Here is a 14,040-nt window from a genome sequence, read left to right on the forward strand (position 1 = left end):
ACAAGATGAGTTAGTAGAGTATATAGATTGGACAAAATTTGGAACCGTTAATGTTACCTAGGGGGGAATTGCAGAGTATATAGATTGGACAAAATTTGTCATAGGGGAAAATTTATCAATTAAAGTTCCAATAACGGTTCACAAGATGAGCTAAAACCCAGAAAAATCTATCTTCTACATATGTATAATCTTTAAATTGCATAATATCTATCTTCGATTATAAACATTACCGATCGTGGATTTCAAGCCAATTCGATCCACAAGCAAATTCATCCACAAATTTCTAATGCCCAATTTTTTTGATTAGCTTGATGATAATTATATCACTGATGATTGATTGATGAAACTAAAAAGAGAGATTGAGAAACAAATATCTGGCTTAATTGCAGACCATGGTCGCCCATTGAAGAAGAATTTTTTATTTTTTATTTTTTTTTTCCCCGTTTGGGGGAGGACTGAGGAGAGCTCTGTGGTATACAGGAAGTTGAAGGTTGAAACAAACCCAAAAGACTAAAACCCCACCGAAATCCTTTACCTAATTTTTATTTTCTAATGTATTGTATTTTTTATTTTCTAAATATAAATTAGTAAATGTAATTTTAATTTTAATTTCAAATATCATATAAATAATTAAAAGTATTTTTTTCTAATTTCCTATATAAATTAGAATTGTTTTTCTGAAATAAAAAATTATATTATTAAATTTGTAAATTAGAATATTAAGATTTTCCTACCTTTTTTATGGCATGTATAATAGGTTATATAATCTAAATATTTTAGTTTCCTAATACATCTATGACACATAGGCGTGCCACGTCACTACTGTGACACGGCTTAAAGGTCGCATGTTGCGACCTTTATCATTTCCGTTACTTTATAGCCCTCAAGAGACCTAATTCTTGGGAAGTTCGAGGTACGTACCTATGTTAATTGTTGCATATATATAATTTCTTTTTACTGCTCGGAATTAGATGTCACATTATTTCGTTTTCATATAATTAAGGATAATGATCATGTGTAACTTTTACATTATTTTAGTCAATCTTATCATTTTCCAAATACTTAATTTTAATTAGTTTATTTCGCTAGTATCTCAAGACTCAATATTTCAGGTTCTTTAAATCGGAAATAGTCTACCAGAAACTTAGTTAATTCTAATCCGTTATTTGATTCAATTAATTTTTGTCATATGTAATTTTAATTAAATGTACTTTGAGTTGGTTTTTTTTGGTAACGAAGTCTTCTCCATAGAGCTCTTCTTCGATCCTCTCCAAGGGTTCCATATTCTTATTCGATCATTTCAGCCCGGAAATAATCTAACTTCTGGAGAAATTATACTAACTTTCAAAGATTTGGATGAAAGGTATATACTTCGTACTGCGTACTTTTTTTTTTTTTTTTTTTGGAAAGGTCATACTGCGTACTTTGTATGCTTCAGAGTCTAAGCCGCAGTTAAGAATAAAGTTTTTAGTTTATCGATCATTAATCAGAACCTCATTTTTATTTCATCAATCATAAGCTGAGCTAAACCCTATTAACCAATAATATCCCCCTGTTGCAGACTTGCGGTGACCAAGGAGACGACCCCTAACCATACGTTGCAACATGTATTATGAACTGATGAGTTCTTAGGCTAGTACAAAAACTGAGATTATTGTAATTGTATAGTTTGTGTGAAAGAAAAAAGAATCGAAAACGGTATGTTCACTATCGTTTTTTGTTGTAGGTTTTCTTTTATAAAACTAAAAATCAAAAGTTGAAAATCACAAAAAGTAGTTTCCAATTTTTTTTGTCAGTTTTTAAAAGCAACCTGATTACCGGTATAAGGGTTAGTTTGGTTGATATTCGATATACTGTATGAGAACTTTAATTTCCTAGGAAGTAAAGAGCAAAAAGGTTGTTTGGTTGACATGAGCATAGAAAGTTAAACACTGGAACTTCCTAGGAAGTTTTACTTCCCAAAAATGGGAGAAGTTGCTTACATAGTCACCTCTAGATAAAAAGAACTTTCCATGAGAATTTTAACTTCTTACAATCAGCCAAACAAGAATACTCAATTCCTAGCTAGGAAGTTAAAACATATGAGAAGCAAATACAAGGGAAATATAACTTCCCAAGTGCAACCAAACATCACCTAGATATAAAGAATATAACTACTTTTTAGTTCATAATTCAATTTAAATCATGTGGCTTTCAAAATAAAAAAAAAACACCAAAAACTGAAAATTGATAATGATACTGAACAAGTCCTTAGGTAGATGGAATCTGCGTTGTAATTATATACTCCCCCGTCCCTTAATACTCGCACCGTTTTAACTTTTTCACTATTCACATAATTTACTTTGACCCTATTTTATTTCTAGTATATGAAAACAAATGTTAGTATATAATATATTGTTGGCTTCATCTTAATATATATTTTCAAATATTAATATTTTGATAAGTTTTTATAATATGTAGTAAAAGATATTGGTGGTCAAAGTTGTGCATTGATAAACGTGTCAAGTCAAAACGGTGCGAGTATTAAGGGACATAGGGAGTACTCACCAAGTACAGAAAAGTTTTAACATTGAACAAATTCAAATTAGTGTATTGTATAAATGACTACGTGTAAGTCATCTTACGTACAGCTTCCTATATAATTTTATTACAAACATCTTACTTAGGTATCTTGTCATAACATATTAACATAAGATGGCTAAATAAGTAGTTATAATTAAGTAGTCATATACAAATGGTAAATCTTAGTGCATAACCTGGGAATATTAATTGAGTTAATTACCTTTTGCAAACTACCCCAGCCCCTCTCCCATTAGCACAGTTGATGTTGACAACCTCCAAGGCCTCTAATGAAGCGTCATCATGGCCACCATTATTAAACCTCGAAGCCAAACAATCAGTAGCGAAAATGCTACTTGTTGCGTACTCCCTTTCGCCTCCCACAACTGCCATGGCTGCTCCTACATTCACTTTGCTAACATACTCACCCCTATAAGTTTTCCCTAACACACCATCAACCTTACCAGTTAATGAGTAAAACTTAAACCCTAGATCAAGATGCGCGAAGCAATCCTCTTTGGTTATCCCGTAGTTGTGTACCCTAGACTCTTGCTCTGTAATAGGTACAACTTTAGTTGTGATCTTGAACTTCCCTTCAACTTCAATAACAACATTGTTGGTTTCACTGTTGATTCTTGTAATGGTGACTTGTGGAGTAGATGTGGATGATTGCCATTTGTAGCCTAGGGTTTCCTCGAGGAATATCGGTTCTCCATCAAAAGCTAATGAAAGGCGGTCATTGGCATCATCCCATTTGGAGGTCTTCTTGGCTCCTAAGAAGAGACGGTGGTTGTCAAAGAGGATTCCGGTGGATTGAACCCATGTGAAGTCACGACCCATGTTTTCGTTTCTTTTTCCTATGAAGTGTGCGTTGATGTGGAGGTTAGGGTCTGTCACAAGGCAAAAGTCTTGTTCCTTCTTGCCATGGAAGTAGAAGGTAATTCCATCTCCTCCCATGAAGCGAGGGTCTTGACATACTGCTCCTGGATAATCACAACCTATAACAAATTGAATCCAACATGTATGATTAAATAAGAGAGCTAGCTATATAGCTGCATATACAATAATATATCTAGTTTGGTGTATATACTCAAAGTAGCTAGGCTATTAGTTGCAATATTTACTACGCATAGAAACTAGAGCTCATCAACGTTGGCCCGACCCCAAAATTTCCGGGTTTTGGGCAGAATTTTTCGGCCTGGCCCGAACTTTAATTTTTTTTACGGGCTTTGCGCAACGTAAAACAACAATTTTAGTTATAAATTTGGCCCGGCCCGAAATGGCCCAAAAAGCCAGCTACTTTTGGCCCGAAATAGTGTGTTTGGGCATTAAAAAACGGCCCGGAATTTGGCCCGGCCCGATCCGACCCGACATAATGGGAAGATTTTTTATGCCCTCCGCCCGGCCCGCCTTTTGATCAGGTCTAATAGAACAAATTGTTTTTACTTTTTGTAAAATTCAACTCTAATAGATTAAAAAAATTTAGGAAATTAAAGTAAAGATAATAGAGTCTTACTGCAGACAGGCTTGCAAGTGACACAATCAACTTGGCATGAAGTAGGGCAGCTGGCAGGGCAAATATGCTCCTGATTATAACATTGTCCATATATAGTACTTATCCTTGCATCGAACTCTCTTCCTAGCGGCAACACCAGAAGAACTTGGAGGAGTAGATGGCGTTGAGGGGATAGAAGGAGGAGATGATGGCGTTGAGGGTGTCGGTGTGGTGGGTGGTGATGGGGATGACGGTGTAGCGCTTGGAGGCGTTTGCGAAGGTGGTGATGGGGTTGGAGATGTGGGAGGTGATGGAGAGGGTGAAGATGGTGGGGGTGGGGTTTGAGTAGGAGGAGATGGTGTTGTAGGTGTAGGAGGGTAATAGGTTGGTGGAGTTGAAGGGGTTGAATTATCACCATCACCTCCCTTTTTACCACCTTTATCATCATCGCCGTCTTTTTTATCATCATCGTCATCTCCGTCTTTTTTACCACCTTTATCATCTCCACCTCCCTTATTGCCACCTTTATCATCATCATCACCGTCCTTCTTGCCACCTTTACCATCGTCTTCACCTCCTTTCTTACCACCCTTATCATCATCATCATCATCACCTCCTTTCTTACCACCTTCACCATCATCTGAAGGCGGAGAATCTTCAGGAGGCGATGATCCTGGACCGCAAATAGGCTTACATGAAGCACACTCAACGGTACAACTATCAGGGCAAAATTTAGGGCAAACATACTCCAAGTTATAGCACATTTTATACTTTTTGATCTTACATGATGCTCTAGAAGGATTTATGGCGATCCCCGGAGGAGTTGCGGCCTCTACCACAATGGCCAACAACAAAAGTAAACACCCAAGATAAAATATCTTGGGCATAGCCATTCTCAAGTTATTTGGAGCAGAAACTAATTAATTAAAATCTCAACTATTATTGTGTATAAATTAAGAAGATTTAAGAAGTGATATATCTAGTACCAAAGCAAAACAACTCCTTATATAGATGTGTAGGCAATACAAGCATGCATGTTAAGGATTTATTCCCTTAGAAATCGGGTCAATGCGTTAAACACAAATTAAATGAGTGTACCTTTAAGTTAGTTATCTTCCACATGCAAGGCGGTCCAAACCTAAATTAAATGTCATATGCTTGTGTACATGTAGAGGCTTGAGGGGGCTATATGATTATTTATTTTCGGAAGATAGATGAATTATTGCAATATTATTTTTCATTTAAACATATCTAACACGTCAACCATAATTTCGCAAATGGAACACCTATTTATCAAGTATAAATAGAGATTTGTTACATTTCAAATTTAAGGTTGGTAGGGACTGACTACATACTCCGTACTACCTAAAATGCAATACAAGAATCATAAAATGCTAAAATTAGTAGTATAACGATGAAATCCACCTCACGTAGGTGCACTATTATACGGAGTATCATAGTAGTACTAGCATAAGCAAGTTATAGAGCCATGATATGATAGGGTTGGAAGTAAAAACAAAAAAGGACCTTTGATTGCTAATTATGCCATGCATGTTTTTTTCCAATTTAATTACAAATTGGGATTACTTTAATCTAAAGAAAAGAAGGGGTAAATTTCACATGTACAATAGCTTAGTTTGATGGGCATAATTGAATAGGAGCTAGCTTATCTTATGGTGCAATAGAAACACATTGGAGAGAGTAATGACCAAAATTAAGAAAGTAAAGTAATACTTAATATTTAGTCAATGGGTTTTTGCCTTGTGGTATGGTGGAGTTTAATGGAAGCTATATTAAAGAAATACTCCGTATGTATGCATTGTAGTGCACTGTGCACATGATGGTTTTCACCACCTTCATGTTCAATATTACTCCGTAGTTTCAATTCTTTATATATTAGTTGAATTTTGTGGATGTTGCAGAAAGACTAACGGTCCATTAACCGATCAAAGTTGTTTCAAGTTTTCAACTACTTGCTCCGTTTTCTTTTATTAGTCTTATCAAGTATGAAGTATGATTTTCTCTAGGTCACCCATTCTATAAAATTTTCACCTAGTAGTTGATACTAAAACTTTATACGATAATGTAGTAAAAGTATTGGTTCAGTCAAATTCAACAATTCAATTTAGGTCATCTTCGGATCATGATTCAATCGAGTCAGTTTTGGCTCACACTACTGTTGTTTCATATTGGGTTTATTATCAAGAATAAGCTTATTAATTTGGGATAAATCAATATAATGAATAATACTTGTATTACTCCTTAACTTTCAGGAGATTTAAAGACTACTTAGGCTCTGTTTGGTAACTCATTTAAGTTAGCTGAAATTTCACCTAGCTTATCATTTAAGCTAACTGAAATGAGTTACCAAACAGAGCCTAAGTAGTCTTTAAATCTCCTGAAAGTTAAGGAGTAATACAAGTATTATTCATTAAATGATAAGCTTAAATCTCCTGAAAGTTAGCTTAAATGATAAGCTAGGTGAAATTTCAGCTAACTTAAATGAATTGAATATTAATTATTCTACAGTAGTCGACGGCTACCGGCGACTACACTAAATATAAAAGATCTTAGCCGTTCATTTTTAAATGGTTAATCTGAACCACTTAAATTAATTAGATTTAATTTAAATGATAAAAATCACTTTTTTTTTTAAGGTAAATGATAAAAATCACTTAAAGGTTAAACTTTTAATAAATATTTTTTTTTTTTTTTTTACAAAACCCATTAATTTATATTAAACAACACGTAACTCCTTCAAACAAGATCATTCACGCATGCGGCATGACAATGTAACTCCCAACCTCCATTGTTAAAGTTATTTTTCAACCTCTAGTTTAAACCTCCATTGTTAACCTCCATGGCTCCATTGTTAACCTTCATCTTCAACATCATCCTTCTACAACCTTCAAATTCACCAATATATATACCAATAGGATAAATCAATGTTCGATTGCAAGTGTATGCCGTTGTTATTTCCTTAATTTATATTTGGGACTTTTACGTTTTGAGATTAATTTGATTATGATTTTAACATTTCCGTTAAAAGACTCGTATAATTTATCAATAAATTTAATTTCATGTTCTGTGGAGGATCGTTTATTAAAGATAAATGTTGCCATTGATGAATGTTTGGAGATATACTAGCATAGAGTTTCATTGATGAACATTTCAAGCTATAACAATGGTCAATTAACCAGAAATATTAATAATAAAAGCCAATTATTGGCGTTGTGTGCGGGATTCTCTCCCATATGTCAGTGCAAGTTCCTTTGTTTATAAAAAAAAGGATATTTTTTTATTTTTTTTCTTCAAATAATTTTTATTTTAGAAATATACTATGTATAATACACACATCATACATGTACTCTGTATTATTATATAATTAAAATACATTTTTTAATATAAGAAATTAATTTTAATACATATGTTTTTAAATATGGAATTATTTTTAATATAAAAGATGTTTTAATAATATGAAATTATTTTTAAATACAATTGTTTTATGGTTTTTTTTCATTTTGAAGGCCCTAGTACCACTACAACAAACAGGATCAAAGAGGGCGAAAAATGTCGCCCTCTTTGATCAAAATATCGCCCTTTTATCTTTTAAGGGCGAAATAAAAATCGCCCTCAACTCGCCCTGTTAGGTTCGTCCTATTAGCTTTCCAGGGCAACATTATATATTCGCCCTTTTTGATCAAAATCAAAGAGGGCAAATAATTTCCGCCTTCTTTGTTTGAAAACAAGTAGGGCAACTTAAATCTCGCCCTCTTTGCTTTTATTTCGCCCTCTAAAACAGTTTAAATAGGGCAATTTCCTGCGTCTTTTTTGTTCAAAATCAAAGAGGGCAACTTGATAAAGTCGCCCTTTTTGTTCTATTTTTTATTTTTAAAAAAAATAAATCAGCTACTTAAAAGTGAACGAGAAAGCTGATACGCTCAGTACACTCAGTAACACACTGGTGACGAGGAAGATGGATTACCTTCCTAAGCTCAGGCGTATATTACAAATTTGATGGATGAAGGATTCAAATCAACTTGTCCAAACAAAATATAAAATATTTGATCAAGAAAACGACACTGTGAACTGTAAAGTTTATAATATACTACTGTCACAAGCATTTTGCATGAGAAGTAAAGTACGGAGTAATGGAGTATATAGTTTCACAAGACAAGACTTGGTGTCTTAGGCTAGACTCCCTTCTTTCTCTGATCCTTGGCTATCTTGTTAACATCTTACAGGCAGCATAACAATGTCAGCTTACAGGCATAAAGAATTTGAACCTGCACAAGCAAGTAGTTATCCGTTAGCATAACAATGTCAGTCTTATACACAGTGATCAGTTGAAGAAATGATGAAAAAGAGGCATATTATATGTACTGGTAATATAACTACTCCAATACTCAAGAAGATGGTAGAATTGAATTGAATGGGATTGAGTAAATGCAATAACCAGTGGTTGATTCCCATAGCCGACCTAGTGATAATTAGAATGATTGAAAATCGAACACCCTACTCCGATCCTATATATATTCTCTAGTTTAATTTCTGATTTCTGAAATAGAAGTAGCAAACTTAATCACTGCATTTCTCACTGACAAAACCAGCCCACAACGTTCATTGCAGTGAGATTTCTTCCTGTGTGACCATTACACATGGTCTCGAAACTACGCATGTACAGCAGGAGGGTGATACAATACATGGAAGATCTTTAGAGAAACAAGCACCAATCTATGTTTAGAAATTACAACCAAATCCTGCTCAGAAAATGCAAACCAATTAATCATGATATCACTTCATACGTCCAGACTCCTACTATTCAGTATTAGAAAGCCTACAAGAAACTTTGTTCCCATGAGTATTTTCTCAGAGAGTCAAGGTGAGGTTTGATAAGAATGATTCACTTTGTCTCTTATTTTGTTAACACTTGTGTTCTTTTTGTATGTATATTTTTCTGCTTTCATTCTGGTTGTTTATTTTTCAACTTAAGCTTTGTTTTGTTAATGGGAGTTCACCCTTCATTCCTTGGTTGATTCACAGGTATGTATTATAGGTTGACTGAAACCGAAGGATTGAAAGCTATATCAGAATTTATCTTGAATTGTACTTTTATATTGCAACATCTCCTTCAAACTTTGTCTATGATCTTAGTCATATTGCACCAAGTTAAATAACTGAATCTGTAGCTTAAAGTGTTTTTGGTGTGAGTAATCTCAAACTTCATGCTGTGTTCTCTGTGTTCGGTACAGAGAACCTAACATGTGGTATGCCGGGGTATAGCCGTATAGGAGAATTAGATAGCCTACAGTTAGGAGCAACCCATTAAGTAATAATCATTAATTTTCCTCATTGCTTCTTTAATTTCATGCCTTTTCTTGAACTTCTTATTAGCACTTCTGCTAATGCCCTTTCCCCAAAAGACCAAAAAAAAAGAGAAAGAAAAGAAAAAACCTCTTTGTTGGCTGCACACCACTAGTGTCATACTCATTTGTTGGGGTGACCATTGTTTGATAATTTATTGCTGTCTATGTTAATCTTACTATCAGTTATGCTGTGCATACAGCACTTGTTTGCACGCAATGCAATTTTTCCTTCTTGGACTTTGGGGCCAATATTGGATACGTTTAGATTTAAAACTAATAACATTAGATAAGTTGAGTTAATTAAGGGCTAATTAGTTCAGAATAGTTCAAGTCTAATAAGTTCATATAGGATCTAATTAGGGGTTAAAAGTTAAGATAAGTTATGTTCAAGAATAACAAGCTCAGTTCAAAACTCAAGGCCAACAATGATAACTGATAAGTGCTATTAAGTTCACTAGAATAATCTTAGACTAGATTGTAAGGAGGTTTACTACTCTCCATATCCTCCTTCCCTTGTTTGTTCTTAGTGTAGATGTTAAGGAGGTTTACCACTCTCCAATATCCTCCTTCCCCTTGCCTGTTTAGTCTAGATTGTCGAGTGTCTAACTGCCTACTACCTAGGTTCTACTTGGCAATACTGCTCCATCCTCCCCAGTCCCCCCCCCCCCCCCACCTACCATGTGTGAAATTTCAAAACAATTAATTTAAATAGGAGTATTATTCTGAAGCTAGCTAAGCTTTGGCATGAAATTAAGTATACTATTACCATATATACCAAGCACCAACAAGCCAAATAGCAGTTTCGACAACAGTTTCTAGTCACCAGAACCTGTTCTTAGATGAAGCTCCTACCGCATCATGGCCGGTCCCTCATTGTTTTTCCTATGTCTAGAACAGTTTATAAAAGCTCAGATCTCTCAATAAATTTATATCTACTCATGTAAATATGATATCACTTTTCAGCTAACGATCTGTAAATTAATTTTGGCAGCATCTCCCCATAAAATACTTGTATTTACCCCAACCCCCACAAGTATATATTCACAATAATTTCGATTTCATTTCAAGTATCAAATATTACCTCTTTATGTCAAGGATTCAAGGCCAATTTTCTCCATGATTAACTTAAGCTTCTGTTCCAGTTCTTCTTGTTTCTTCTTAGCTTCATTTTCCTTTCTCAAAGTTTCAGCTTTATGATGCTCAAATTCAGCTCGCATCGTGTTGTTCTCATTCTGGAGTTGCACTACAGTTACTTCCAACTCAGCCCTTCCTTTCTTCTCGTCCTTGGACAACACCGGGTGACCTTTACCTAACCCCCGTGCATAACCTGAACGATATCCAAGAACTTTTTCATAGGCCACATCTACGGAAACATTGTCTGCACCTGTCTCTCCAACTTCTTTCTCATGCAACTTTTTAAACTCGTTGTACTTAATTTCAGCCTCGTCATCAAACTTTCCATTTTTGTGCCTATCGATAATATAAAAGTAAGAAGAGAGAAAGTGATGAGTGAGGAGTTAAACTATATGCAACCAGACTATCCTTGCATTGACAAATTAATACCTCTTTGTCTTCTCCCATAGCTTCAAATACATAGGGTCGCCATTAGCTTGTGTTGTTGATGTAGTTGCATTTGAACTAGATGCATTTGTGGCCTCGTTCTCCTCTTCACGCTCATTACTACCTGCCTCTGCCTCAAGTTCCTAGGAAATATATACAGTAAAGTTTATACGGAGATTTGGAACATCAGTAGTCAGTAGACTCGGTCGGTGTAGGGTAGATAACTAACCTAGAGCAAGCTGATAATATATACAGTAAAGTTGTTTTCATTAATTATAAACAGTAAAGTTTGACAAGAAGTTTGACAAGAAGCTCACCAATTCATAAATTGTCCTAGCTATTGATTTGGCACCACAAGCTGACCGGATCTTCTTTGAAAGAGCATTCGCCCTATTCTTTTCACTTCTTTCCTATTATTTACAAAACTGTATATTAGATTACTAAAACGATGACAATGCAAATAAATATATATATCGTAATTAATACTTGCCCTCTGTTTAGGAAGGTTCCAATAGCTATATATAAGCCACCTCCATTGAGCAAGATCAATTGTTGCTGGGCAGGCACGCTCCACCTCTTTCAAATTTCTGCTCTTTGAAAAATAGGCCGCCTTCAGCCTTTCTCTCCGATGTCTGTAAAGGGTAGAACATTGAATCCTTAATGCTTTATCAATGTGTGTACCGTCAGCTTCACTGAAGTCATACTTAGCCTACAAAAAGTTGAAGACGACAGCTTGTTATAAAAGAGAAGTTCAGCTTGCTGCTGCTGGTCACAGCAAAGATAGGATTCCACAACTCTAATGGTGGATAACAGTTAGTTGATTACTCTAATTTCTAATAATAGTTAATTAGCAACCCCTATATTCATTGTTTGTTTTTTGTTTGTGTTTTCACTGATTTGGCCAAGGAATGCAACTGATTCGTAGCAAAAGATCTGACTAACTGTCAAATGTAACCTGAAATCAAAGGAACTTGAATTTTTTTACGAATTCCCCAATAACAGTCATGGAAGAACATACGAAGGAGGCGAGCAGGGACTTTAGGATCATATACAGAAGCATTTGGTGCCTATCGAAAAGAAGATGATTTTGGAGTTTTGAGCAGCCATTTGGTTATTTAGGAAGGAAGTGAAGTATTCTTATCCAGGCTTGTTATGATGTAGAGTCTGTGAATAATAAATTACTGGTAGCAGCCTTGAATTAGTAAGCCATACCTTAATCCTACTATACAATCGATCTGTTGCTTCTTCAGGCATGTCATTCCAACTTGTAACATTAAGAGGGCATATTTCTTTCACCCAATCAGCACATTCGGCCACAAATTGATTTGCACGATCGCCCACAATAGCTCCCAAAGCTGCTGGAATACGAACTTTGACCTTTCCTGGTTGCACACTTCTCAACTTTTTATATTTAAGTGCTCTGCTTGGACCTCGAAAGGGACCTGAAAACAAAAGAATATAAACAAAACAGATATAGAAAGTGATGCTATATAGAAAATTTCTAGTTTAGTATTTGTACTAACAATTGGGAATTCTAGAGTAGAATATTGCAAGTTGTTATAACAGATATAGAAAATTGCTTGATTTTGCTGAAGTATTTCTACCTTGTCTTTTTTTCTTTGGTTGTTGAGTGGTAGACTCTACGAGGTGATTACTGTTGTTAGATTCTAATTGCGATAACGATGATTGAGTCTCCGGATTCATTGTTCTTTCTCCTACAAAATCAGAAGACATTTCTTAGAATATGCCTTAGCAATTAATACAACAACAGTTAGTAGTTAGCAGCAGCACAGAAGTTAGCCGTTAGCAGTTCCATTTCTTCTCCATTTATCATATGCACAAGTAAAGTTCACAACATTTTCTTGTGTACTTAATTTGACAACAAAAAGTTACAAAAACTGCTGCAACTCGATCAGCTGTCAACAGTCAGCACCATCAAAAAAATCAGAGTGATGAACACGATTCCTGTTAACCATGACAATAGCCATTTCCATGTTAAGGGTTTGTTTCACGGTTTGTAGAAGAAGCTTGAAAGCCATGTCTTACTCCATATTCGGCTGATAACCAAGAATATGGAGTAAGACATGGTCGATATAATTTCGACACTTCAAACAAGGACACCTTTTCTTAGCCCCAGTATTAGGGATTGTGTCCTTGAAAGCAAATTCGAGAAAACTTTTAACACCATTTCGGTAAGTTGGTTGTAGCCGATTGCTCAACCCTTGAATATGCATCCAACTCCTATCATTATCCATGCTATCTAGCAAAAGATTGGAAATAATTATAGGGGTGGGGAGGCACAATCATTTTCACCTATCCACTTCAATTTTCATTAACTAGTGATAAAATATTTTTTATCACTAGTTAATGAAAAAAACTGGAAGCATGTGTATAATAAGATCGCATATTATAAAAAAATCTGAATTGTTTGCTAAATTTTTTATCACTAGATTCAGAAACTTTAGCTGATCTGAATTGTTTGCTAAATTTTGAGAAATAGGGTCTCAAGAGTCAAGACATATGATTTGATCCAAGTATTAACGTTACCAGAAAACAAAATCAACCAAATCCAAACACATGTTCATCAGGAATGCCAGAATGCCATGATTCACTGGCAAAGCTATAAGGAAAAAATGTTTGCACTACAATACAGGAAAATACAGACAGCTAGTCTTTCCCTTAATAAAGGAACACAAAGTTTTAAATGTTATAATTGGGATGCAGATCAGAGTGTCAGACCCAAACACCAACCACAAAAAAAAAAAGCGGGGGACCGACAATAGAACCTAATTTTAGCTTGAACTTCTGGAGTTAGCAAAGTCTGCATATTACCTACATTAGCAAAGTTGGACATACTATAGAGCAGAGTAAAACCATATTTGATCATTATACTACACTCTAAATCCTAAAACCATGAAAATAATAAATTAAAAAACTAAACTGCACTTATTAGCAATTGACAAAAACTACTATTTATCAGGTCAACTACTATAAAAAAAACTGATATACATCAGGCATACTGAAAATTAAAAGATATGAACACTGTATTGAATCTCATAT

General features: G+C 34.9%; 1 protein-coding gene and 1 pseudogene across 1 annotated transcript; both read right to left on the minus strand.

Annotated features, from left to right (window-relative positions):
- Positions 1-2,554: 2,554 nt before the first annotated feature.
- Positions 2,555-5,013, minus strand: LOC110797479 (uncharacterized; annotated as a pseudogene).
- A 3,029-nt stretch (positions 5,014-8,042) lies between these two features.
- On the minus strand, positions 8,043-12,729 carry LOC130460025 (uncharacterized). The gene is made up of 7 exons (XM_056827678.1): positions 12,585-12,729; positions 12,193-12,422; positions 11,471-11,689; positions 11,298-11,390; positions 10,984-11,123; positions 10,502-10,890; positions 8,043-8,340 (listed from the first exon to the last, which is right to left on the minus strand). The coding sequence occupies exons 1-6, from the start codon at positions 12,712-12,714 to the stop codon at positions 10,506-10,508; spliced, it is 1,197 nt and encodes a 398-aa protein (XP_056683656.1). The 5' UTR covers positions 12,715-12,729; the 3' UTR covers positions 8,043-8,340; positions 10,502-10,505.
- Between the last annotated feature and the right edge of the window lie 1,311 nt (positions 12,730-14,040).

The sequence above is a fragment of the Spinacia oleracea genome, chromosome 4 (genome assembly GCF_020520425.1).
Source record: "Spinacia oleracea cultivar Varoflay chromosome 4, BTI_SOV_V1, whole genome shotgun sequence".
Taxonomy (NCBI): domain Eukaryota; kingdom Viridiplantae; phylum Streptophyta; class Magnoliopsida; order Caryophyllales; family Amaranthaceae; genus Spinacia; species Spinacia oleracea.